The sequence below is a fragment of the Lissotriton helveticus genome, chromosome 5_1, assembly GCF_964261635.1.
Source record: "Lissotriton helveticus chromosome 5_1, aLisHel1.1, whole genome shotgun sequence".
NCBI classification, from domain to species: Eukaryota; Metazoa; Chordata; class Amphibia; order Caudata; family Salamandridae; genus Lissotriton; species Lissotriton helveticus.
This window is the reverse complement of record NC_136065.1, coordinates 956,073,313-956,100,033: the sequence shown is the minus strand read 5'-3', so window position 1 is coordinate 956,100,033 and position 26,721 is coordinate 956,073,313. Positions and strand designations below refer to the sequence as shown.

Here is a 26,721-nt window from a genome sequence, read left to right as displayed (position 1 = left end):
GGAGGTTGGTTCTGGTGGTGTGTTGGTCCTTGGTGAGGGAGAGGATGAGCTGGGTGTCATCAGCGTAGGAGATGATGTTGAGGTCGTGATGGCGGGCCACTTGTGCGATGGGGGCCATGTAGATGTTGAACAGCGTCGGGCTGAGAGATGAGCCCTGTGGGACATCGCAGATGATGTCGGTGGCTTTGAATCGGAAGGGTGGGTTCTGCCGGCGAGGAAGGATGTGGTCCAGTCGAGGGCCTTCTCTTGGATTCCGGCTTCTAGGAGGCGTGTCTTTAAAGTGCGATGGCATACCGTGTCGAAGGCAGCTGGCAGGTCCTGGAGGATGAGGGCTGATGTTTCGCCGTTGTCTAGTTAGTGCCTGATGTCGTCTGTGGCGGCGACGAGGGCTGTCTCGGTGTTTCGTCTGAATCCGGAATGGGACGGGTCGAAGATGTTGTTGTCTTCCAGGTGGCGGGCCAGTTGCATGTTGACGATATTCTCGATGACCTTTGCCAGGAAGGGGAACGGGGAGATGGGCCGGAAGTTCTTGAGGTCCTTGGAGTCCGTGTTGGGCTTCTTGAGGAGGGCGTTCATTTCGCCGTGCTTGGAGCTTTCCAGGAATGTCGCTGTTTCGAAGGAGATGTTGATGACCTTTCGTAGTTGGGGTGCGATGGCTGCGTCTGCTTTGTTGAATACGTGGTGAGGGCATGGGTCAAACGGAGTTCCTGAGTGGATGGAGTTCATGACCTTGCGTGTCTCATCGTCTTTGACGTTGGACCAGGAGGTCAGGAGGTTGATGCTGGTGGTTTTCACAGGGAGGGTAGAGTCTGGCATAGCCAGGGCAGTCGTGGTGTAGAAACTGTCGTGGATGTCAGCGAACTTGCGGTGGAAGAAGATGGCTAGTGAGTCACACAGTTCCTGTGAGGGCGGGATGTCGTTGGCATTGTTGCTGGGGTGGAGAGATCGTTTATGATGCTGAGGTGGTGGTATCTGCGGGTGGCGTCCTTGTGGGCTCCGTGGTTGTCTGGTGTGCGTTCGTGGAGCCATGTCTTCTCCAGTTTCTGGCATGCGCGTTTGGAGGTCTGGAGCTCGTCGGTGAACCAGGTGGCTCTCTTGTTGGCGTGGCGGTTGGAGGGTTTCTTGAGAGGGGTGAGGGTATTGGCGCAGTCGTTGATCCATTGTCTGAGGTTGCGGGCTGCGACGTCTGGGTTGGTGGGGTCAGTGGGTGGGTTCTTGGCGAGGGAGGTGATCAGCTGGTCTTCGGTGACTTTGCTCCAGCAGCAGCAAGGCAGCTGTTGGGTGCAGTGGTGCGTGGTTTGTTTCTTGAAGGTGATATGGATGCAGCAGTGGTCGGTCCAGTGGAGTTTGGTGGTGTGGTCGAAGGCGACATGGGAGCCTGTGGAGAAGACGGGATCCAGCATGTGGCCGGCAGCGTGGGTGGATGCGGTGATGTGTTGTCTGAGGCCGAGGTTGGCGAGGTTGTCAATCAGGGTGGCGGAGTTGGCATTGTTGTTGTTCTCGAGGTGATAGTTCAGATCCCCGAGGAGGATGTAGTTTGTGGAGGCGAGTGCGTGGGTGCTGGCGAGGTCAGCGATGGAGTCGCTGAACTGAGCCTGGGTCCGGGGGGTCTGTAGATGAGTATTCCTCTGAGGGTGGTGTTGGGGTTGGTGTGTATCCGGAAGTGCAGTTGTTCGGCGGTGTTGAGGGTGTTGTCTGCGTGGGTGGCGACCTTGAGGGTGGACTTGTGGACGATGGCTATTCCTCCTCTGATTCCATTGGCATGATCCCTGCGGGTGATCTTGTAGCCGTCCGGGATGGCTATGGCGATGTAGGACGCCAAGGAGTTGTTACACCAGGTCTCGGTCAGGAAGGCCACGTCTGGGGCATAGGTGTCGAGCAGATCCTATAGCTCGACGGCGTGTTTGCGTGTGGAGCAGGTGTTGAGGAGTATGCAGCGGAGGTGGTTGGGTTCAGTCCTTAGGGGTTTGTGGTTGTGTCGCAGGTGAAGCTGCAGGTGCGGCAGGAAAAGGGTCGGTGGGTCCGATTTGGGGTGGCCTGGAAGCAGGTGTGGTTTTGGCCGGCGTTGAGTGTGTGGAAGGTGCTGGCGTCAAAGTGGATTCAGATGTCGTGGCGTTCGCGGGGTCCAGGGGTTCTGGGCATGGCGCGGACGGGTGAAGACGGGCTTGCCTTAGGCGCACCTTCAGGGTGCCAGTGGCGTGCCCGCTGCGTTCGTCCGCTGCGCTCGTCCGCTGCGCGACCGCTTCTCGGCTTGCATATGAGGTGGCTTGGGAGGGAGGAGTAGCTGGGAGGCGGGAGCAGGGAGGCCAATGGGTGTGCAGGGGGGCGGGGCCGCAGGGAGGCATCGGCGGGAAAGGGCCAGGATCGAGAGCGGTGGGGGGGCGGGGGAACTGGCGCATAGGGCAGATGGAGGGAAAATGAAGCCCAGGAACAAGGAGGCAGGCAGCAAGGAGGCAGGAACCAGGCAACCAGGCAGTCAGGTGATGAGCAGTGGAGTGGGGGCGACCCTTAGTTTCAGCTAGTTTAGCTTCAGGATGAGGATTTAAACATCCCAGTAATCTCTGAAAAAGACCTAGAGGCTCATTATGATGGCAGAAGGACCGCCACTGCTGGCCGGCGGTGGCGGTCCCTCCACCATCTGACTCCCATTTCCCCATCCACATTAGGATGGCGGGGGGAATCGCCTTGTGACTGCAGCAGTCGCAAAGACTGCCTTCAACGCTTCCGCCACAGGCAATCGTAACGATTGCCTGGTGCAGTGGTCAGCATGGGTAAAATAGGGGCAGTGCCTAGCAGGCACCGCCCGGCAGATTACAATGCTGGTGTCAGCCAGCCTTTCACTGGCGGTGACACCGCCATAGAAAGGCTGGCGGAGGCTGGGTTCGGTGGCCCATTGTGGGCCTCCTCTGTGTGGGGGGGCGGATGTGCACTGGGGGGTTAATTTCAATGCACAAGGTGGCAGGCACCACTTGGTGCCTGCCACGTTGTGCTTGGAAATGCGTGGCAGTCGCATTGTGATTTAGAGTGTGGAACTGCCGCCTTACAGGCAGGCGGGCCCGCACCCGCTACGATGGCAGGCGGACTCAAGTCCGCCCTCCATTGTAATCAGCCCCATATTCATAATTTGAATAATATTGGAAGGGATTGGTTCAATAAAATAAACATGTCAACAAACTACTGGAAATTCGGTACGTTAAACAAATTTGGTAGTACGAAATTCATTCGGCAACTGTTGTTTTCTACAGGCAGATGAGGCAAATAAAAAATAATAAGCAAAACAACCAATACTAGTGTAGCAACAGCAAATACTCTGGCAGTAAGAGAGGTTGCAATAGTATGCTCCACAAGTTCTCAAGATTAGACCATTTAGCTTTTGCAAGATTAGCAGCAAATTATCATTTGTAATTTAGGTAATTCATCAAAAACAGCAAAGCACAGTTTGAGCTTTCCTTTTCAAAGCAACTAAAATGTAGTTTTCATTATCAAATGTGCATATCAGCTTCGTTGATGAGTATTTCCAGAATAAAGTGAGTCTGTCGGTTCAGTGGTATTATGAATTCAAATTTACATTCCACCACAAAGTTCAATTAAAGGAGGTTCTCGTAGGCACAAATTGTTATAGCAAAAGGTATGAAGCGCTCTGTCCCAATCATTTGCTACCAAGTACATCCATTCAGGAGAGGAGTACTTTTGGCTGGGTACTCTTGCTTTTTTGATCTCCTCACTGCTAGCCTTTCTTCATCACTGTCACTCTGGTAAGACTGGCTAGGACCCTCAGGAAGGGTTTGAGGAACTCTTACTTCAGCCAGACAGTGTATCAGTCTTTCTTTTCTGCTGGGCCAAAAGTTTTTGGGTACAACTCCCATTACCTTTGCACTATGCCCTTCTCTAGGATCCGGATCTCGTGTAGTCAGCTCTAATGGCTGTGAACCTTCTGTACCAACACGGTTGACTCTCTCTGTCCCCCTCAGGCCAAACAAGTGCTGTCCTAGCTGCTTGCTGGTCCCCAACAACTTGACTAACCTGCTCCCTAAGTCTCTCTGTGACCACCGGCACTTCAGGAACAGGTGCTGTTATAACATCAAGGGGACGTGGAACTCTGTGAGTATGGGGTGCATTCACCTCTACACTTCATAGCAGTAGTGGTAACCAGAATTACCTGGTACCGGCCATGCCAACGAAGTTCCAAGAACGACTTCAATATGTGCTTCTTCCCCATCGCCCAGCCACCAGGACTTAGGTCATGGCCCTGTTCCTGTTGAGTCAAAGCTGTAGCTTCTCCAACCTGGTGAGAAACAGAATGAACCATATCATCGAATCCTTTTCAATAATTGAGAATCATGTCATCTGTGATATTTATGAGCGCATTTGCAGGCATAACTGTCTGTCTCACAGCCCATTCCCTGATAATTTCATGGGACGACAATCCTGTTTTCCTGTCTGCAGTGCTCCGCAGACTCTTCAGCATAAGAGGCAATGCATCAGGCCACTTCAAAGATGTAGAAGCACACACCTTTGCCAATCTGGATTTCAATGTGCCATTAATGAACCAGTACCTTGAGACCCTCACGGGTGATTTGCCAAGCTCAACAAATGATTGATTGATTGATTACTTTGCTACATAAATCCCGAAGCCTCTGGCCGGTAACTACAATGGAGTTTCTGCTCAACTTGTAGTGCTGCACATAATATTTTTAGGACTTCAATATTAAAATGAGTCCCTTGGTCTGAATCTCAAGCAGTCAGTAAACCGAACCTCTGTATCAACTCTCACAAGAACAGTTTGGCTACTGTAAGACTATCATTCCTTTTAGTCAGGTAGGCTTCCATCCACCTTGAAAAGTTGCAAATGATCACCAGGACATAATTCAGCCCATTAAAGATGGGCATCTCTATGAAGTCCATCTGCATTCTGTTAAAGGAACCGCCTGATCTCCCTATGTGCTTCCTTGTGACTGGTGTTTTCCTCCCTTCATTCTGCTGCTGATACACCACTCATCTTTGACATAGACTCTCAGCCATCAATCTGAAACTTGGGTTAAACCAAGTTTAATGCAAAAGGCGCATCATTGCATTTCACCTTACATGGGTAAGACCATGATAATGTCTAAACATAGGTGCTAATAATTTATCAGATAATACAGGTTTTCCATCTGTTTTGGCACAACCAGCTCTAACCCAACCTTTGTGCTCAACCTTTTGGCACTTCCTCCATTAATCTCTTAACTTCCTTCCAAGTATTGGCATCAGATGGTAATAGATTGCAATTTGTGACATCTGAAATTTCATTGGTTGGATTTCAGTGGTTGGATCCTCATTAAAGGTACAAACATTCAAAGCATATTACCTAGTAATCTCGTTAGCAATCTGCAGGCAACACACGTCATCACTGCAATTTGGTTGGGCAATTGCAGGGACCGCAAATGATTCCTCATACTTTGTCCATTATGTATAGGTAACCCTGAGGAGCCATGAACACACAATCTGACCACAATTGCCAAACTCATGTAGAACGCTAAATCCGTACTATCAGTGAAAATTGCCCCTCTCAGCTGGTCAAAGACACAGCATGCCCTTGTCAAGGAAACCAATTCCACCCCTAGCCCTGAAAACTTTCCTTGAAGCCAGGAGGCACCAACACCACTTGCAACGGTACAGATTGCATAAGCTGCTTTGCCCTCATGATCTTGCACACAAGAGCCATCGACAAACAGCACATGATCTGATTCAGTCAATGGCCCATCTTGTATATCTGGTCTTGGTTTAGTACACAGTTCAGTCACATCAAGGCAGTCATACTCAACCTCCTCATTCACATTCTCATTTCCAGGAAGAGGTAGTAGAGTAGCAGGTTTCAGAGTAGTGCACTTTCAAACTTAACATTTTTAATCAATCAATCAGGTTTCTTATAAAGTGCGCCTACTCACCCGTAAAGGTCTTAAGGAGTGGGGGGTGGATTTGCTGGTCAGTCGAAGAGCCAGGTCTTGAGGTCCTTCCTGTATTGCAGCAGCGACTGTGATTGCCTGAGGTCCAGAGGCAAGGAGTTCCAGGTCTTCGCAGTGAGGTAGGATATTCCTCCAGCCATTTTCTTGTGGATCCATGGAATGGTGGCTAGGGCCAGTTGGGAGGAGCGAAGATGACTAGTAGGAGTGTATAAGGACATCCAGTGGTTGAGGTGAGCAGGTCCAGCATTGTGAAGGGCTTTTAAGCATGCATGAGGAATTTGAATGTCATTCTTTTGTTGATAGGTAGCCAGTGAAGGTCTCTCAGGTGGCCAGTGATGTGGCATCGGATGTTCAGGATGAGTTTGGCAGAGGCGTTCTGGTTGTTCTGCAGTTTCTTTAGGAGTTTCTGGGCTGTGCCAGCATGGACTGTGTTGCCATAGTCGATTCTGCTGCTGACGAGCGCATGGGTGACCATTTTCCTGGACTTGGTGGGGATCAACTTGAAGATCCTATGAAGCAGGCAGAGAGTGTGGTAGCAGGTGGATGAAACAGCATTGATTTGGTGGTTTATTGAGGGTGAGGAGTCCAGAATGATGCAAGGTTTCATGCGTGGTCCATTGGTGTGGGGGATTTGAGTGCTGCGGGCCACCAGGAGTCATCCCAGGCAGAGAGGATGGAGGCCTGGATGAGGACTTTGGTCTTGTCTGAGTGAAGCTTGAGCAGCTGTCCTTCATCCAGGTGGTGACTGCCTTGTGGAAGTTGCTCTTGGTGGCTCTGGGTCCGTATGCCTGGGAGAGAATCAGCGGAGTGTTGTCGGCGTAGGAGACGATGTTGGACTTCTGACAATGGCTGCAAGCAGACCATGTAGATGTTGAAGAGGGTGGGGCTCAGGAAGGATCCCGGAGGCACTGCTGCTGATTTCTGCGGGTTCTGAGTTGAACGGTGGGAGTCTGACTCTCTGTGTTTGGTTGGTGAGGAAGGAGCAAATTCATTCTAGGACTTTGTTGTGAATGTCAGTGTTTTGGAGTCTTGATGAGGATGAGGGCAGCATTTTCATCAAGGTTGGGGAGGGGGCAGATCCCATCTGTAGCAGTGAGGAGAGCAGCTGAGTTCTGTGGTTGCTTCTGAAAACTGATTGGGACCTTTTCTGTGCTCAGGATGATTTGCTGATACCCGGTGAGTCGACTATTGGTAAGGTGCTGTGTTCCAGCTAGCAGCAACTCAATTGAGTGTGGTACAAGCACAGTAAGAGGATGACCCATGACTATGCTCTCACACTGTTTAGGACTTGCCCATGTGAAAGCAACAGCTTTCAAACACCCAAGCAGTGTGGCAGCTACAGGATCAAGTGTGGTTGAAAAATAAGCCATAGTTCTGCGTGCACTGTAATGCATCTGTGTAAGGACTGAACGAGTGCAACCCTCTCTTTCACTGCAAAACAATACAAAACATTGCTTATAATCAGGCATTCCAAGAGCAGGGGCGCGGCATAGACATTCTCGCAATTCTGAGAAAGTACCCATTCTAGCTGTTAATGCCATGGTACCGGATCAGACACATCTTTGTTTATCACCCTTTGGGGAAGTTTGGCTGTCCAGGAAAAGTAGGGAATCCACTGTTGACAGTAGTCCGCCATTCCAAGGAATATGTCAATGTTTTTCTAGGTGGTTGGAGTACTCATATTTTGAATAGCTGTGATTCTTTCTTAGGACACATTCCTTGCTCCTTTCTCAATGTGATGTCCTAAATAGATGACCTCTTTCTTCCATAGTTGTAATTTATGTCCATTCTCAGCTAGGTATTTCAGCAAAGCAATAGTGTCATCTTTGCAAGCATCTTGTGTGTTCGATGTCACCAACAGGTCATCAATATATTGAACTAGAATTGAATGGTGAGTCATCTCCAAGGACTTCAGATTCTTTTTGAGTATCTGAATAAATATTGAGGGGCTTTCTATATACCCTTGTGGGACCCAGCACCATGCCAAGACACTGCTGCTGGAATGGAAAGCAAAAAGGTACTGGCTATCATCATGTAAAGGGATACAAAAAAGGGTGTGACATATCAATGACAGAGAACCCCTCTGCTTATATAGAATCTAAAATATTATCACAGCTGGTTCGGTAACACAGGACAACAAGGAACAACAATGGAGTTAACTTTTCGCAAGGCCTGAACATTACAGTACTTTGCATTCAGCTTCTGTAAGCCCATGATGAGTGAGTTACATGGACTTTCCATTATTTCCTTTAGGATCACTTGCTCAATCATTGAGTCAATCACAGACGTAATCACAGCAATGGTATCAGGAGTCAAATTCTATTGCATGATTCTTGGGAACTTGGCATTGGCTTCAGAATGACACAGATTAGTTTGACACCTTTAATAAGTCCATTGTCTTATCCTGAAAAGTCCCAGACTTCAGGTAAAACTGACTCTCATTTCTGTTGGTAGGTCATCGTTAGTCAACAAGGGGTACTTTCCAATGTCAGATCTTTGTCATGCAAACTTGAAGACAAAGTCTTTATCATTCATATGGAACTCAATGCCATTTGGGGTACAATAAATAAAAACATTTAGCTTGCATAAAAGTTCTTGCCCAAGCAGATTCACTAGACTCAGATCACACACCAAAAATCAATGTCAATCCTCAAAAGACCGCTTTTTGACAGGCAACGCTTCTGAAACAGGACTAGTTATTTGTTTATTTATAACTTCAATTATTTCTCCCAAGAGGGCTTTGTCATGGACCTCTGCTGTTCTTAGAGTAAAGCGGGTTGCACCAGTACCAACAAGGAATAAGACAGGATTCCCATTTACCTCACCAATCACATATGTGCCACTATGGTTTACCTCTAAGGCTGCGCCAGCTATACAGTCCTCCTGCCCTCTCAGGCACAGTCAGGTTTGACCCGTAATCATCTTTTTGGGTCATGAAATACTGTTGGGTCATTCCTTGATTCACAAAGGGATTCATATTCACATTGTGGACCTGATTCGTATTGTATATCTGGACATGTCCATTCTGTTGTGGCATCGGGGTTTGGGGTATTTGCATTGTTTGTGCTTGGGGTACATTGGGATTTTGAACTTTTTGCCTCTGTCCCTGTTGTGGCTGTACAATGCTCTTTCCTGGTGACTGCGCAAATCAACCATTCTGAACTTAATTTCATTTATTATTTACATTAATCTGACAACATTTGCACTTCCAGTGCCCAAACTTGCCGCAAACATGGCAAGGGTGTGTCTTCTTTAAAGACAGCACGTCAACACCCGTTCTAGGATCAATCAGAATGTGACGACCTCTCCCTTATGACTGAAATTCTTGCTGCTGAAAACCATTACCACCTTGCATCATTGGCACAAGTTGATATCCTCCCTGCAAAGAAACCACATTATCAAGAACTGGCAGATTCTGACCTATCTGTACAGCCTTCATTTGGGCAATCTTTAATTTTTGTTTTAGTTTTTCATGTTTCCCTTCAATTTGACTTTGCGTACTGCACAATTCCATCAATAGGCTTACTCTGCCAAAAGATCAAATGCTGCTGAATCATTGCAGTAATCTCAGCCCATGCACAAACCTGTAAACAAAATGGCCCAGCTTTTTCTTGCAAGATTCTCTATTCCACTAACTTGATTAAAAGCCTGCAACAATCGCTCATAATAGTCATTAACTGATTCTTTCATTTCTTAAGTTGTTCTGTCAATTTTGACCCAATCTTTAGGAGAGAGTTTGGTTTTCTGGAAGGTAATCACTTGATTATATTTCTTCCTTACTACTAGGGATCGGGCACATGATTGAGGATGTCTAATTGGTTCCAATTTAGGCCAATCTTTAGCAATTGTACATTCTGTCCAGAAGTCACATGGGACCACAATCTCAAAAAAGTTAACCAGATCCTTCCACAAAACCTTTGAAATCTACACAAACCGCTCAATTTGTTTGCACCATTCCACTGGATTATCTCTTAGTTTCGGGAAATCTTTTTTTGAAGAATATAATGTCAGCCCTACTGCAAGGCATATGGAAAAACCCTCCTCCATGCACTTCTCTCCTGGGGAGCATTCATACTTCTTCTCCCCCATCAATTTTAAATAGAGGCATCTGCATCCTACCTCTTTTGGTTTTCTTTTTCTTTGACCATCTACCTTACCATTTATCTAACTCATTCCATTTTCTAAGCACTGTCATGTATTCCTTGATCTGCAGTTTAATCCCTCTTGGTCTCATATTTGCAAATTCTCTGTTACTGAAATCTACATGGTTGATTTTCTGTAATAATTAAAAAAATGTTTACATCCATCTCATATTTTTGGGCCAATTCAGTTAATCTTTCATGGGTCTGTCTGGCACATCTAGTAATATCTTTACACAGAAATAGAAGCTCTTCATCCTGGTATGTGTTTAGTTTGAAAAAACTAAGGGGCAGATTTACAAGCCCTTTGCGACAGATTTATGCTGCCGTTGCGTCACGTTTGTTACGCAGTGGCGGCGTTAACCTAGTGCCACGTTGTGACTTATTTACAACGTTACTCACCTAGGGTGATGTGTCATGTTGTAAAGCCCTGCACCAGATTAAACCTGCATCAGGTTTAATGTATGCAGGGTGGGCGTTCAATCTGGGAAAAGCCTCGTAAAAGTGATGCAGTGAAATCTACATGAAGCAGGCGTAAGGAGTGGCGCAGCACGTTAGGTATGGGTGGTCCCTGAACATTGCTGGAGTGGCATCGCGCTTGCTACATGACTCCAGCAATGCGGCGCCCTTAAGCCTTGAGATGCGACACGCATCTCTCTATCCCTGCACCACGATGCGGCACATTGTAAATGCGACGCATCCGTGGTGACGCAAGGGTAGAAATGCGTGTCGCATCTTTACTGGCGCATCCCTGCTGATTTGCAGGGATGCACCAGTCCTTGTAAATCTGCCCCTAAGAGTTCCAATGACATCTCTTCAATCTCTACCTTCAGTCAGTCAGTCAGCCATATTAACTTGGTTTCGGTTCAGTGAACCATAAAAGTGCACAGAACAAAGACATGTTCAATTCATAAACATTCATCAATACAAAACATATCCCAATGGCAGCATAAAAATGTTAAAAAGAAAACTCCAAGCATAATACATCAATTAACAAAATGCTGGCCCTAAAACTCAGATCAGAACCAGCAGGACGAAAACCTCAACAAGATGAACCTTGAAAAGTTATTCCTAAGGGGTCCACTGTTTCACCCGGACTTTCTGTATTGATTTTTAATAAGTGCAGCTCAACAACTCCCCGGGATGGTTAAGATAAAATTGTGCTTCTACAGTATTATACAATATAAAACATGGTTTTACACTATACAACCTGAGTGACTTGTGTATCACCCATCAATTTCACTCATCACAACAATGATTTGGTAAATTCTTCAAACAGTTCTGGTGCTCATAACAATGACTGAAACCAAACATTCAAACAATTCATGCACAGAACACTGTAAAAGGAAGATGCAACCCTAAGAAGGTAATTTAGTACAGCCCTAATTGTAAACCTTATTCAAAAGTTGTGCACCAATGAATTAGATAATCATTGCCCTAACAATCTTGCCCAAAAACGCTTTCTAATAACAAGAGCCCCCCTGATAAAGTTCACAACTGCAGTGCAGATGTCAATAGAGTCCAATGAATACAGATATCTAAAGCCTCCTTTATATGTACAGGGCTATTGCTTTCTCAACAGTGAGAGCAAAAATCTTGTTCTTGTTGTATTATAGAGTGCACAAAATAATAAAAAGTGCAAAGTGCTTTGTTTAGACAAATTGTTGCAAGGACATGGCATGAGCTGTTCTGACCAACCTCCTTGCTGTGGAAATGCTGCCCAGAAGTGCACTGTGCCTAACAGAAACCTTGTAAGGTAAAATGTATATTACAAATTAGTGCTAAAAACTAGAAAAAGTTGTAAATGATTAGCAATATGACGATCCCCAACAGGACACAGCATTCCAAAATGTTCCTGCGACTTCCAGTGACAATTGTTAGCCCTGATAGAAAGGGCCATATTCAATCCTGTCTTTGGCTTTTGAGGTCAACTTGTGGGGGTTTCCTAGAAGTCCTATAAGCCAATCCTGAGCAATGTGAATTTCAAAAAATGAAACCAGGGAATCTTTTCAACAGTAGAGATGGTCAGACAATCCCTGACAATGTCTCTTGAAAAGGCTAAGGGCCAGATGTAGGAGCCTAAATACCGGTCGGTAACGGCTGATTTCGGCCGTTACCGACCGGTAACCACATGGCACACATGCCTGTATTTGGGGTGCTAGAGGGTGTCAAAGTGACACCCCCTGCACCCTGGCAGGAATCGGTATTTACCGATTCGGTAATTACCGAATCGGTATTTCCGATTGATTCCTATGGGCTTCACAGCCCATAGGAATCAATAGGAAATACCGATTCGGTATTTACCGAATCGGTAAATACCGAATATTAAAGATTCGGTATTTCAATTTCTAGAAATACCTACATCTCCCCCTTCATATTTACCGATTCATAAATACTGAATCGATAAAATTCGGTATTTATGAATCGGTAAATACGAATTACCTACATCTAGCCCTTAATCTTCAGATAGCCAAATCTTTACCCACAATAACAGAGGGGCAAGGCAAATTCAGTACTCTAAATATTCCAGCCCTAATTCGGAGTGGCAGAATAGTGTGGGTGCATTTTTGGGTCCCATCATTTGGCAAGTTGAAGCTTATTGCTCCTGCTATACCCCTATACTCCTGACCATAAGTGGCAATGGATAGGCATGTTGCTTTATAAAGATCAAATAATTTTTTCACAGGTTTCTGCCCCAATTTGGCAGCAAACTGGAAAAGCGCATCCGAGGCTCTAACTGCATGCTGCTCTCTTAAAGTCAACAGGGAGTCCCAAGACAACTCTGTATTAAAAAGGTTACACAAAACCTTTCGGGGCATATTTACGAGTTCTGGCACATCTCTGCATATCAGCAGAGATGCGCCAGAACAAATGCGTCACGCAAAACTACCCTTGCGTCACGGCAGATGCGCCGCATTTACAATGAGGCGCGCCGTGGCGCAAGCGTAGGCAGATGCGTGACGCATCTTGTGACGTAAGGGCAGCGCATCGCTGGAGTCGCGTCGCAAGCGCGATGCAACTCTAGCAATGCTCAGGGCCGCCCAATACTTAACATGCTGCGTCAGTCCTTTCGCCTGCTCCAAGCAGGCGTAAGGAATTGAAGTAGCAGCGTCGTGGAAGTGCCTGCGTGAAATCTTGTAGATTTCACGCAGGCACTTTTGCCAGGCGCCGGAACGCCCACCCTGCGTGGAAACGCGTGGAAACGCCCCCATTGTGGCGCTGAGCTTTATAACATGACGCATCTCCCTAGATGCGTCATGTTGTAAATGCCTCGCAGGGATGCGCCACGTTTACGCCACTGTTGCGTCACGCAAGGCAGCGTAAACGTGGCGCAAGGGGCTTGTAAATCTGCCCCTTAGTCTTGCTACATACAGGACCCTTTTATTTGCTGGAACCTGAGTTTTTGTTCCACAAGTTTCAAGATTTCCATTAACAACTGAGGTATCTATCCCTCTAAGCCAATCATCAAATTCTCGGGATGCAGGACCATATTCTTCTGCTGAGGTATTCTAAAGTATTTCTCCAACATATGTGCCTCTGCTCACATTAGGTGGTGAATGCAAGAGGGACTTATCACATTTTGGTGTTATCATCGTCATTGTTGGTCTGGAGGTGCTACAGTTTACTTGTGGAGGCTCACCTCTCTTAGGCATGAAAAATGGTGGTGATGTCTGAACCATTCTGCTGGCAGGCTCAAAGCATGTCTGATTTAATGTGGAATCCACAACTGCAATACGTATGACAATTCTCTGAGTCAGTAAGTAAGTGTCTGAAGAACTTGTCTCACTGTTAAATCTGTAGTGTGCTAGCTGAAACATTTATGCAAGTAGGAACAGCTAATATATGAGTAGTACATCCTTGCACTCCAGACATATAAAGGGGTGCAACAGGAGGGATAGTAATGGGAACAGTCAAAGCGCCTGGTGCATTGAAAGCAATTGGATTTAAAAGGACTGTCACCCCCTTATCTCCTCCTATTGGAGAAAAAGTTGTGTATACATTTGAGTTCACAGGTATAGTAGGTGCATTAGGGATTCCATCCGAATCCGTATATGTCAGTCCCCCAGAATGAGACTCATTGTATGGTGGTGGCAGATTCACCAGTACGTCGTTTAAAAATTCATCACATATATCACTGTCTTTATCATCAGCTATAACGTCAGTCTTGGTTGTCTCTAGATTCGTTTTCTTCTCTTTTCATTTGCCTCTCACTTCTTTTTCTACTGCCAAGGCAGGGTACATTCTTGTTCCCTCAGCTATATCAGCTCTCCAAACATTCTGTTGTGTATCCCCTCAGGTGGTATCAGTTTTTCCTCTCTAACAGGTATAGTCACATCTCCCTGTACCAGTCTACATATAGCTTTGTCAAAATCTTTTTCTTTTAAGATTTTACAATATTCACAAATGACTTTGTGAAACCAGGAAAGAAATGTACTCCACAATCCTTTGTTTGACAGCCACAACCAATACCAGCCATACACTACGAGTGCAGCACACTGTGACATCAATCTCACTCCTTGCAGCAGCTCATCCTTCTTAACAAATTCTTCTCAAGCTCATTTTGAAAGCGACTCACAAAATACAATGCAAGCAACTTCAACTACTAAGTCTGTCTGATCCACTAATGAAAGAAAAATATTTCTATGCACTCAAGGTAATTCGGAACTTCACTTTCTGATTCAATCTAACACTATTTTCAAGTGAGACCTCGACCAGTGGGGTCTCACTCAGATTGATACAGTTATTCCCTGTGCACTGAGATCAACCATACCATCCACTTCTTACAACCACACAAAGAACAAGTCCCTATTTTACAGATGCTGTTGACAATGTCTTATGACAGACACCACAACAGAGCAGACAACTACACCCAATGTCATCTACATTAACACAACCTTGTAGGTGCGCAGCTCTTTATATATATATAGCCCAGCATCCTAGGCCTTGTCAGACTCATTATCCACTTCATCTTTTCTGCTTCAAGCGCCACACTCATTCATCAACTTAAATCAACTCTGCATGACACCACACAGCCAATACAAACACCGCAATCTAAGCGTATGAGATTACAATGCACAACCCTATCAATACTCACACTCCTCAGCTGCTACAAGTCGTGTTCACTCTGCTGATACTCCATCACTCCTCTGACCGAACAATGGGCATTGGGTTTAGACTGGACTTGGGCAATTTCTAGTTCTGACACCCTTACTCTCTCACATCAGTGGATGTAACCATCTGATGTGCTACCAGATTTGATCCCCACAGGGGAAGTGTAGCCCTTGATTTCCACAGCAATAGTATCAAAACAGAGATGGAGTAAACCTCTTACAAGAATCGGTTTTCAATAATGTGTTTAGTGCTTTTATTTTCATGTATCTTCTCAGTTATGAATATATAAATATATATACATTTTTTACTGTTTATTATGCATTACTTATATCATACAAAAGATAAGGTGTTCCTATAAGGTGACGGCACTGTGAGAGTGATCAAGAATGAAAACAGTGCATACGTGCTATGTACAAAAAAAATATACATATGGCTGAAAGGGATAATAAAGTCAATACTCATCATGCAACTATTGATATCCACCATCAAATTCTTAAAAACACAGTCCACATATGTTGATTCTGAAACATTTCATCCATTGGGCTTAAGTTATTAAAAGCAGGGTCCTCATCAGGATGTAAAAAATATACAGGAAGCACAACAAATAGTGGCAGAAGATTGTGCAGTCATATAGAAATTGAAATTCTAGTGGGTGAAATAACTTTCAGAAGGATATTTATCACAACATCTAGTTAAAAAACTAGTTGTCAAAATCATCCGAAAATAAGCTCCTTCTTTAAATGTATTTGCACCCATTATTCAACTGGGTTCATTAGAAGCTGCTATTAAAGCATAATGTACAAAAGTGCTAGGCACTCTGCAGATTGAATCTTGAATACATAGTTGACAATGAGCACTTTCATGTATAGGTCGAAGATCATAGAGGAGGAGCAACATTTTTGTTGAATTCTGTGCATCATGCTGGGCACTGGAGATTAGTGGAGTTAAACTGAATAATTTAGTGGTGATATGAGACGTATGATGAGAAGCAGCAAAAACAGTAAATCACATGTGGTTTGATGTGGATTTTATTGTTAAAGTTGAAAAAAGTTGTTTAGAGGTCAGATGGAATTAGGAAGAAGGGATCACTCTTCACTCTCATGAGTAGGTCACCACTCACAATTGCATGGTGTATCAGTGCTGCAGCTAGGCTTGAAGGCATATGGGTAGTCATGTAATTGTTAGTTCAAGGTATTTTATTTTTTAATGTTTAATGAGAGGAAACATTTTTAAAAATCTTTTTAATGGATAGTAAATGGTTGATGAGTTGGTGGTTACTATGGCCATTGATTACTTGGTATGATTGTTTAGCTCTGGATGGATATCTTCTGTCTTGTGATTGGCCAGATAGACACTTTTATGAGTGAGGCATTGACTCTATTGATAAATGTTGCCACTGTTTCTGGGTAAGAGATTTCAAGATGGTAGAAACTTTGACTTGTTGATAAGTGATATCACTGCTTCTGGGTAAGGAATTTTCAAGATGGTAGAAAGGAGGATGTCTTCATTGATGTTTGCCATAATAACAGTGACTGAATATATAGGACCTGTAATTAAAAGAGTTTTAAAGTTAGACGACTTAGATATGTTCCATGGTAGAATATATGTTATAGCGGTTGTCTTGTTAGTTCTTTGATATGTTGACCAATCTTGTCAACCATTCTTTTGAAGAACAATCTCACTCTGTTACATTTATCTTCTGAGTGGGGCATCAGTAGGCCTGCCATAGGACTGAATCAGTATTTCAGGGCTTTAAAGAGGGATTTGCTTCTAGGATGACAGAACACATTTTAAGCAGTGATGAGGTTTCTGCTTGATGAGCAAGATGTCTAAAGGCTAGCTGGTGATTTCTTGGATGTCTCAGAGGGCATAAGTGTATTAGTGCTCAGGATCATAGTTTGTATTCTGGATCATAGTTTATGTACTGTCTCATAGTTTGGTTGTGGCACAGATGATGACATTGGCTTACGGAATGTCCTTGTGAGAAACCAGGGGCCAGATTTACTAACACTTTGTACTAATTTGTGTTCGTTATTTTAGGCAAACCCTGTGCAAAGTATTGTGTGGGTATTTACCTTCTAACTCCAATCAGGAGTTGCTTTGGAACGTTGGCCAAATTAGCGGAAAGTAGGGCTATACGCTACTTCACCTTAAGGAGGCATTTCATGGATGGTGCATAGGTGTTCCCAAGCAACGACCCATCGTTTTTGTCTCCCAATAATTCTAGACAGGGATTTGCACACAAATATTATGCCTTCTTGAGGCAGATGTGATAGAGAATAAATGTTTTAATTTCTCCATATTTTTCAAACTTTGTATGAGTGCTGCATTGTAGAGCACACATACAAAGTGGGAAAATGATTAAGCATAGTTTTTGTACTGTAAGGCTCCCCCATGCATTAGAAAATCTATGTCTATGCTTGCAGAACACACCCTTACTGAGCAAGGGGTATGTGTTCACACACATTCTGCCAGCACTGGGGGGAGAAATTCAGTGTCATACCATAGTAGAATGACACTGGTTTTCACTCCTCCTTGGACTCAACGCAGCACAGCAACATTGGTTGTTGGGCTGCATTGCCTCACATTTCCCCAAACCGTGAACTGTTCTTGGCTTGGGATTTCATGGGGATTGAGAGGTGTAGCAAATAATTGTCTTTGTCAAAGGGGAAAACATCAAGGAGCATTTCTATTGCCTGGTTAGTTTTAATTGGCTGTGGGAGATTGTTGGTGTGCTGTAGGTGGGAGCATGAATGACAAAATAATCTATTGGATCCATTTAACTGAACATTTAGATCTGAGGAATAGCGGTAATAAATATGTCTAGAACATTTCCCAGAATGTGTGTTGGTTACAAAATGTTGTGATAATAAGAGCATTTTTTCGATAGAGGAGTGCATTTGTTTTGTTACAGGAGTCTCCTCAGAAGTTGAAAACCCATAACAGCTACTTTTGATGTGGTTGATGGATGCGCTGGTCATTATGGCCCAGATTTACAGAATTTTGACACAAGAGAAGTTGCTGTGCTGCTTTGCCTCACAGAGAGAGAGAGAAAGAGAAGAAATGCACCATTTCTACTAAGATATGATGCAGTTCTGCACTCTTATAGTGCTGGTGCACTTCTGGCTCCCTAGCACCAATCCAGGCACCCTTGTGCCAAATCACAAGGGTGCCTGCGTTGCGGTCGGAATAGTTTTTGTACAGGAATGTATACCTTCCTACACAAAACTATTCTTGGAGCATTTTTCCCCATTAACTGTGAACTACAGAATGCAGCACACATACGAAGAGTAAAAAATTAGACCAAATAACAATATTTTTCCTTGTCAAGCCAGCCTTGTGTAGGCACACCATTTTGGTGCAAAGTCATGTTCATAGACTTTTGTAAATATGGGTTTTATGTCAAAATACATGGGTCGATGCACGGGAACTCTCATGCTCCAATAATGCCCGCTGTTTGGCCTCTCTCTGCTCTGGTTGTGCTGCACTTCAGTCTCCCCTACATGCGTCCTTGTTTCACACCCTTCTATCTCCCAGTATCTCCTACCTTTTCCCACTTCCAGCTCTCCCACTTTCTATCTTTAGCCATCCATGCGAAACAGTGCCCGAGCCAATGCCCCTTGTGCTCCTCACCCCTCCTAGAACCTACTAAACCTCTTCACTGCGGCGGTTATTCCGCCACAGTGCTAGACATTCCAATCGCGGGTGTGGTCACGACGACTCCAGGCCGTCATGTGCACACGCCCACCGAGACACATGATGGCCGGGAGACTTCGTGAGCATGGAAGATGTTAATGTCAGCTGCAGTGCAGATCCGCCATAAACAAGGTCACTAACCCTAGTTCCCCAAGGACTTCCCTGTGACTGGTACTCCCATCAACCAGGGCTCTTCAGGACCCAGCTTCATGACTGAGACTCCTGTTTCGGACCACTCCTGGCTGCTTTCTTTCGCACTCCCTTCGTCTTGCTCAAAATCTCTCTCTCTCTGCCTTTATCAACCATGTCTCTCTCTTGTGCCTTGTTGTTGTTATTTGCACCTCTTTTTCTTATTTTTGTGCCCTTTATTTTCTGCCTCTTTTTGTACCTGAGTTGTACTTTGTCCACCGTATCTTGTATTTACTGTTTTGTGCTGCTTTTCCTTAATTTTCTATGCCTTGTTTTGTACATTGATCATTGTTTTCAGCCTCTTTTTGTTCCTTATGGTGTGACTTTTTCCCATCAGCATCAGCTCTGTTTGTAGTGCACCTTTGTCTCCCCTGCCTGTGTCCTTGTATCTAGCCCTTCTCCCCCCAGAACCACTTACCTTTTCCCATCTCTTTCCTCCAGCTTCCTGCCATCCACTGCGTGTGCCCTTCTCTGCCCCACCTGCCACCACTGCTCTCCTCCCCTTCTAGGACACACTTAATCCCAGCAAAAGCATGGACAGCTGCAGCGGACATGCTGCTGCCACTGCACAGTGTGCCAAATGCAAGGCTATCTGCCCTCGTCTGGACCACGCTTTGTACCGTGATTCTCTCCTGTCCCAATACTACACCGCTGCATTCCTCTTAGTGCCTAACTCTAGCCACCACTCACCACACTGCTGCCACAACAACCCTCACAACATAGACGGTGCAGTCACCTGTGCCTCCTGCAGATTTGCATGTACTCTCCCTCCCATACCCTCCACTACCTCAACATGCACTACCCTCACACCAACAACACCCAGCACCCTAACAGACCATGAACACCCAAGCCAGAAACCACCCATACCACTCTCCTCACTCACATGCATGCTATTCAACACTTGCTTGCTCAGCAAACACACCACAGAGAAATGAGATCCTAGACCTGCCCTTCGTCATGGTTAATTTTCCTGCACCCGGCCTCAGCACAAACTTTTCAGACAAGCCCATCAACAGATGCCCGGAGGAGGATTTAGCATCATTTTCATGGGCTCCATCAGCTACATCACATCCGTAGCCACCACAACCACCTACATGGAGCACCTCGCCTTCAAGTTGCAGATCACAGCAAGCATCACCCTCTGTGGAACACTCACCTTCACACCACCCGGACCCGCACTAAATTCACCAGTGATTTTGTGCACCCCTCATCATCAACCTCAGCACCTTCATCCTCCTGGATGACTTGAACTTTCACTTAGAAGACCACACTGACCCCCAACTTCATCGCCCTTCTCAAAAGCCTTGCGAACCTCACTCTCAACCAGCATATCACTGAACTCACTCACACTACTGAACACACTACTGGACACCTCCTTGATTCAATCTTCTCCTCTCATGACAACATCACAGTTAATAAATCATCTCCGGTCACCTAGACTGAACACACCCTCGTCAGCTTCAACATTACCATCCTGTACCATAGAAGGCCGACCATCTGGGGACTTCTCAACTCCTGCTGGAAAAGCATCCCAGATGAGGACTTGGAATACACCCTCTTCAAGCACCAACTCTAGCAAACCTGTAACCTAATGGGAGGCATCAAAAATGTCAATGCCTGAATCACCACCTGAGCCGACACCCGGACCCTGGTCAAATAGGGTGAAACAAAAAGAACATGAGCAAAAGCTAGCTAGTACACAGAAAAACTTTGGATGACGAGGCAGCACTGAAAGCAACTGGAACTCAAGTGGAGAATGAGCAAAAACACCACAAACAAAGATGTACAAATCTGCCCGGAGATGCTACCACCAGAAAATTTGGAACCCCAAGCAAACAGCACTTTCAGACCACATAGAAGACAGCTCCAACAGCAGCAAATATATCTTCTCCATCATGTGAGATTCAACTGCACCCACTGCCTCTGCCAACACATCATTCTCTTTAAAGACCTCTGAATCAACCTCTCAGACTTCTTCAGCAACAAGATCACATCCATCTATAACTTTGCCCCCCAACAAGACCTCATCAACCTTATAGCAAGCCTCTGTATCAGTTGGAGAACGAACCCTGACCACATGGACCACCTTTACCATGGGCAAGACTGCCACCACCATGAACTCCATTCACTCCGGGGCATCTTCAGACCAGTACCCTCACCACGCCTTCAATAAAGGACTTACTCCCATCAGCGAAGAACTCTATTACATGCTCAACACCTCCATTGATGCAGTCACCTTCCCGTAAGCCTGGCAACATGCCACAACCACTGCCCTTCTAACATGCCTAGCCAATATCCTAGAGAAAACAATCAACAGATATCTCACTGACCATCTCTTAACCACCAGCTCTTTGACACCATGCAGTCTGGATTCAGACCTGGGGCCAGATGTATCAAACCATTTTGCGCTCGCAAACAGTGCAAATCGGTCAATCTGACTGTTTGCGAATGTAAAATAGCCTTTCCAGATGTATAAAAACATTGGCAGTTCATTTTTAGGGAATCACAATTTTTTTGGCGATTTTCAAAAATTGAAACTCCAAATACAGGATTACAATTTGCAATTCCCTAAATAGGAAATCACAAATAAGGATTTCCTATTTGTAATTCCCTATGTACCAAGCATTTCCTAAATGCAAAATCTGTATTTAGGAAATGCTATTACCATTGACTCCAAGTCGATGGTAACCATGTTCAGATTTAAAAAATGCACCAAAAATGCATTTTTGAAAGTGCATTGTATCTTTAAATGTTTACCACTTTTTTGGGGGTACATCGGTGGGGGGCATAGGCCCATAGGCACCCTTGGGTTTGCATATTCTAATTTGCGATTTCCAAATATTTAATTGCTAATTAGGTAATTCAAACCCATAGGAATGAATGGTGTAGCATTTCCTAATAGCAATGTCCTAATAGCGAGTAAGACTCTGTAGGAATTGCTATTAGGGAATCACTATTTTCTTACATACCATTGTGCATTTCCAAAATAGCGATTTCTTAAAATATGTTATTTAGGAAATGCAAAATGGAATTTTCTTACATCTGGGCCCTAATCACAGCATGGAAACTGCTCTCATTGCAGAAAAAGACGACATCCTCATAATTGTATGATCCTGGACAGAGGAGAAACTGCAGCCCTCATCCTACTGGCCCTCTCTGCAGTATTTGACACGCTTTCATTCACACCCAGTCCTCATCAAACAACTGCATGAGGTTAGCATCTGCTCTTCTGGACAGGAAGAACACAGACAGCCTACCATGCTCCTCAGAAGCTCATATGCAGAGTCCTCCAAGGCTCATCATTCTGCATCACCCTTTTCTATGCCTATATGACTCTGCTGGGCAACATCGTCTGTGCCTACAATCCTCGCCTACGCTGACAACACACAACTTAAACTTTTACTCTCAGACAAAACATGAGTAAAAAGTTTACCACCTGTATGTCTGAGGTAGGCACCTGGATGATGCCTAACTGTCAACCGTGGTACCAACAAAATAGAAGTAATGATGATCTTCAGATAAAACACTTCCCCATGAGACTCTACCATGTACCCAGCCAACCTTAGTCCAACTCCCACACCCAGCTCACACGCCACAAACTTTGTGATCGTCATTGACAAAAAGCCAGAAATGTCCACCCAGGTCAACACGGTCCCCTCATCCTGCTTCTTCATCCTGAAAATTCTGAGGAAGATCTTCAAATGGCTACCAAGCAACACCAGAAGAGGTGTCTCCCACACCCTCTTCATCAGCATGCTGAACTATAGAAACTCTCTCTATGCAGGGATCACCAAACATCACATCAGAAGACTGCAAACCATCCATAATGCAGTAGCCAGACTTATTCTTAACATCCCTCATGGAACTCACATCACACCCCAACTGAGGGAGCTCCACTGGCTTCCGATACACAAGCATGGACAGTTTAAATTCCTCACCCACATCCCACAACATCGACCCGGTTTACCTGAACAGCAGGATCTCCTTCCACCACTCGTCCAAGCACTCTGCTCATCTGGACTCCAGCTCCCACACATCCCTCACATACACAGGAACAGAACTGGAAAACAAGCCTTTGTATAAATCACTCTAAAAGCATGGAATGACCTTCGACTTCACTTCACATCACGTCTTATCACATTTCTTCACATTACATTCACTTCACTTCTAGAATTAGGAAAGAGGCTCAAGACCTCGCTGTTTAACCAGCTGTCCTTCCCCGCCCTCGGGGCTAAGCTCCTACATGTGAGCAGCACCAGGATACCCATGCGGGTGATAGTTTGCTCCACAAGCACACATGAAATGTAATGCAGCCCCCACACAAGGTAATATAAGTCAACATATAGCTGTGTTACTTTTTTTATATAGTCTTGCAAAACCACACAAATAGGCTTTTCATTGCTTTGTAATTAATAAACTATATTTTGCATTGGGCTGCCCTAAGAAAGTGATGCAACCTGTAAACTAACTTTTAGTAAATCGGGGACCTATGTGTTTTTCTTAATGATGGTACTGCCTTTTCCCACGGTCCTTAGATCCATTATATGGTGGCTTCTTGGAGATTACTTTCAGGAAGGAGCAAATGACTATTCCAAGGACTTGAGGGCGTGAGTGTCCCTAAATATTACAACTTGAAATCCTCTGCTCAGATCGTCTGAGAATCTCCCAACAAATTACTGCATTTTATTTAGCAATTGAAGTTTTCTTATTATTATTATTCAGAAGAAAACTATTTGAATTAGCAAGCAATGTATGCATTGTAAATTATATTTCTGTCAAGATTAATCTTCATTCTTGTGTTGATCATTTAATGAATAATGTATACTAAATCCAAATGTAATATTTTATTGAACCAGTTGATGCTTTTATGAAAAATCAACTTAATTCAACATCTGCAGATTCACTCTAGGGAATTTTAACTTTGCCCTCGATTATGAACAATTTATATATGCATTAGACAATTATCCCTTTCAATCTCATATATAAAAGATCACTCTTGATTCCTATGAATGGAAACGTTTGATAAAATTCAATATATTAGAAGAATACTTCTTTAAACAGATACATTATATTTAAAGTATCTGCCATAGTATATTAAACATCAGGGAGTTCATTAAAAAACGTTTTTTGATCTCTTGCTATGATTTTTCCTTAAAGGCACACAGTTATTCCTTCCTTACAAAGTTATTTTGCAAAGAACTGCTGCATTTTTAGACAAGTTTTTACAATTAAAACCACACACTTACTGAAGTTTAATGTGTTAACATTTGAAATTCTAACATAAAAAATGCATTATCTTAACAATCTTAGCATATCGGCATGCACTGAAGACAATCCTGTGAGTTATTCACCAACTCTGCTGAAGATGGCTAAATCCAAAGCAGAGTTTTATTACACTTCCTGATTGTACCATATGCACTTCATCTTTGCATCCTATGCAGATACACTTCAAGGTATTCATCCCTTTTTTGGATAAACAACATTTTAAATGAGTACACAATTCTAAAAAAATGAATTACTTTCATTGTTTGTATAAAGAGCATATGCCTGATCTTTTAAAAGTTGTTGCTCATGTTCTCACTGAAGAATAGTATCCATCCTACTTTGGCATAAAGTATGGACTTCTGCATACACTGAGTTGAATCGTGTTATTAGCAGGGCTTGACTTAATTCAAGTCTATATCAGTGCATACAGTGGCTTGTTTATATCCAACGTTTCTGTAATGATTTGGGTCACCCTGAGTATTTTGGGAAGCCTGAAACACTAGCCATCATCTGGAGGATTTTATTTTTTTAAATGAAGCAATGGCACACTTGGAGAATCTTAGACACACATTTGAAGTTTCTATACCCAGCTTTCAGAAAAATTAAATGATTTTAACAACTTTTGATATGCAATCCTATCTTAAAACTGTTTTAAATCCAAGACATAGATCTGTCTTGACACGTGTAAGACTGGGCACTATTCACCGTTTGGCTGATTACCAAATATGAATGTCTGGTCTATATCTCTAACTAACTGTCCATATAATGACGCCATGGCCCACTATACCATATATGTGGTGTTTTTTTGCAAGTTTTATACCCATCAGAGAAAGCGTTATATTGTACCGATTATAAGACCTTTACACTTTTCACAATGTTGACCTGGATATTTATATTTACAATCTTTTACCTTTCTTGTAGATTTGCAGCAGTGTGGCATCTTTTTATGGGCTGTTTTTTTTATGACAGAAAGAAATTTTCCTGCACTCGCCTCCAGTTACGAGATCTAGTGTGCACATTGTTGATGGTTTTAAGAACTGCACCCTAGGCGCAGATCACGTATTATCTTCCTATAACTAAAGAGATTCAAGTATGTCTGATAGGGTGGGTTGGGGGCGCATGACGGACCCAACATGATTTTGTCCTCCTTTTCCACTTTAGTGTTGCTGAATTTCAGCCAACTATGAAATAGGAACTTTATGTGAACTTGCTAAAATAATTTACATACATGCAAATATGCTTTTTTTGCAATATAATTTTTAATTGTTGCACTCTAGGCCTTTTTATCATTGATATACTGTGATACTTCTATTCGATTTAAAAATTTCCCTATCTTGTGTTTTTTCTTTTAATTTCTATTGTACAATTATGTATATGCTCTGAGCTGGTACTATGAATTGTATTTTGTATGCTATTTATGTCTATATTTTATTATACATTGTATTTTTGTTTCTTAAAATATACACTACTTGTTTATTATGTCTTATGATATTTTGCTGAAGAAGAAATACTTTTCAGTATAGTTTTTCATTATATCACTATTGCCAACAATTGAGTCTTTTTTTCAACAGGTCGCTACCCAAAATTAGTATTTCACTTTGATCTCAAAAGAAACATTTTGTACTTTATCCTGGAAACCTACGTACCGTCGATACTACTTGTTGTGCTTTCTTGGGTGTCATTTTGGATCAGTCAATCATCTGTACCAGCCAGAATCTGCATTGGTAAGGGAAAACTTGTCAAACACTCAAATCAGAAAGTCAATAGCGCTATCAGAAACACATGATTTATTTCAGCATTTTTCAATGTCATTTGCTGGCCCACGGTCCTGTCTCGATTCCATTTAATTAAATGAAAGTGCAAATCATTTCATAGTACATATTATGGATAAATGAAAATGTAGGGATCATTCACTCAAAATACAAATCTCCACAGTCCTGTATATTTGTGGTCATAGTAATAAGCATGAACAGAAAAAAGAGAAGAAGCAAATATCAGCATTATCACACTGTGATTATACCCCATTCTGTTTTCCATTAGAACGAGATATAGAAAGATTTATAACTTTCAAATGAAATATATTATTTCATTACCTCAAACAAATCAAAATTAGGGTTGGACAATATTGCGTAACATTTTCTTTGTGAACTTTTGTGAAATAGATGCAAAATTACAAATACTCCAATGTCTCATGTGAAGTTTGCATGCAAAATCATACCCCATATCGCAAAAACACACCGGATATGAGCAGGAGACTAGTTTGAGCAGAAAATGTTTCGCAATAATAATTCTCTTGTTGCCTCACAATTTGCAGCTCAAACCTGTCGGCCCTGTGTGAAAAAAAAACAAAATCACAAAATCTAATTTTGCGTAAT

At 43.7% G+C, this 26,721-nt stretch overlaps 1 protein-coding gene across 1 annotated transcript in view; it reads left to right on the top strand.

The window, feature by feature from the left end:
* LOC144753457 (gamma-aminobutyric acid receptor subunit pi-like) overlaps positions 1–26,721 on the top strand; it is a 518,120-nt gene that overhangs the window by 453,068 nt on the left and 38,331 nt on the right. The window contains exon 7 of the mRNA XM_078641142.1: positions 25,918–26,070. Coding sequence (XP_078497268.1) covers positions 25,918–26,070 — 153 coding nt within the window. The remainder of the gene's footprint in view (positions 1–25,917; positions 26,071–26,721) is intronic.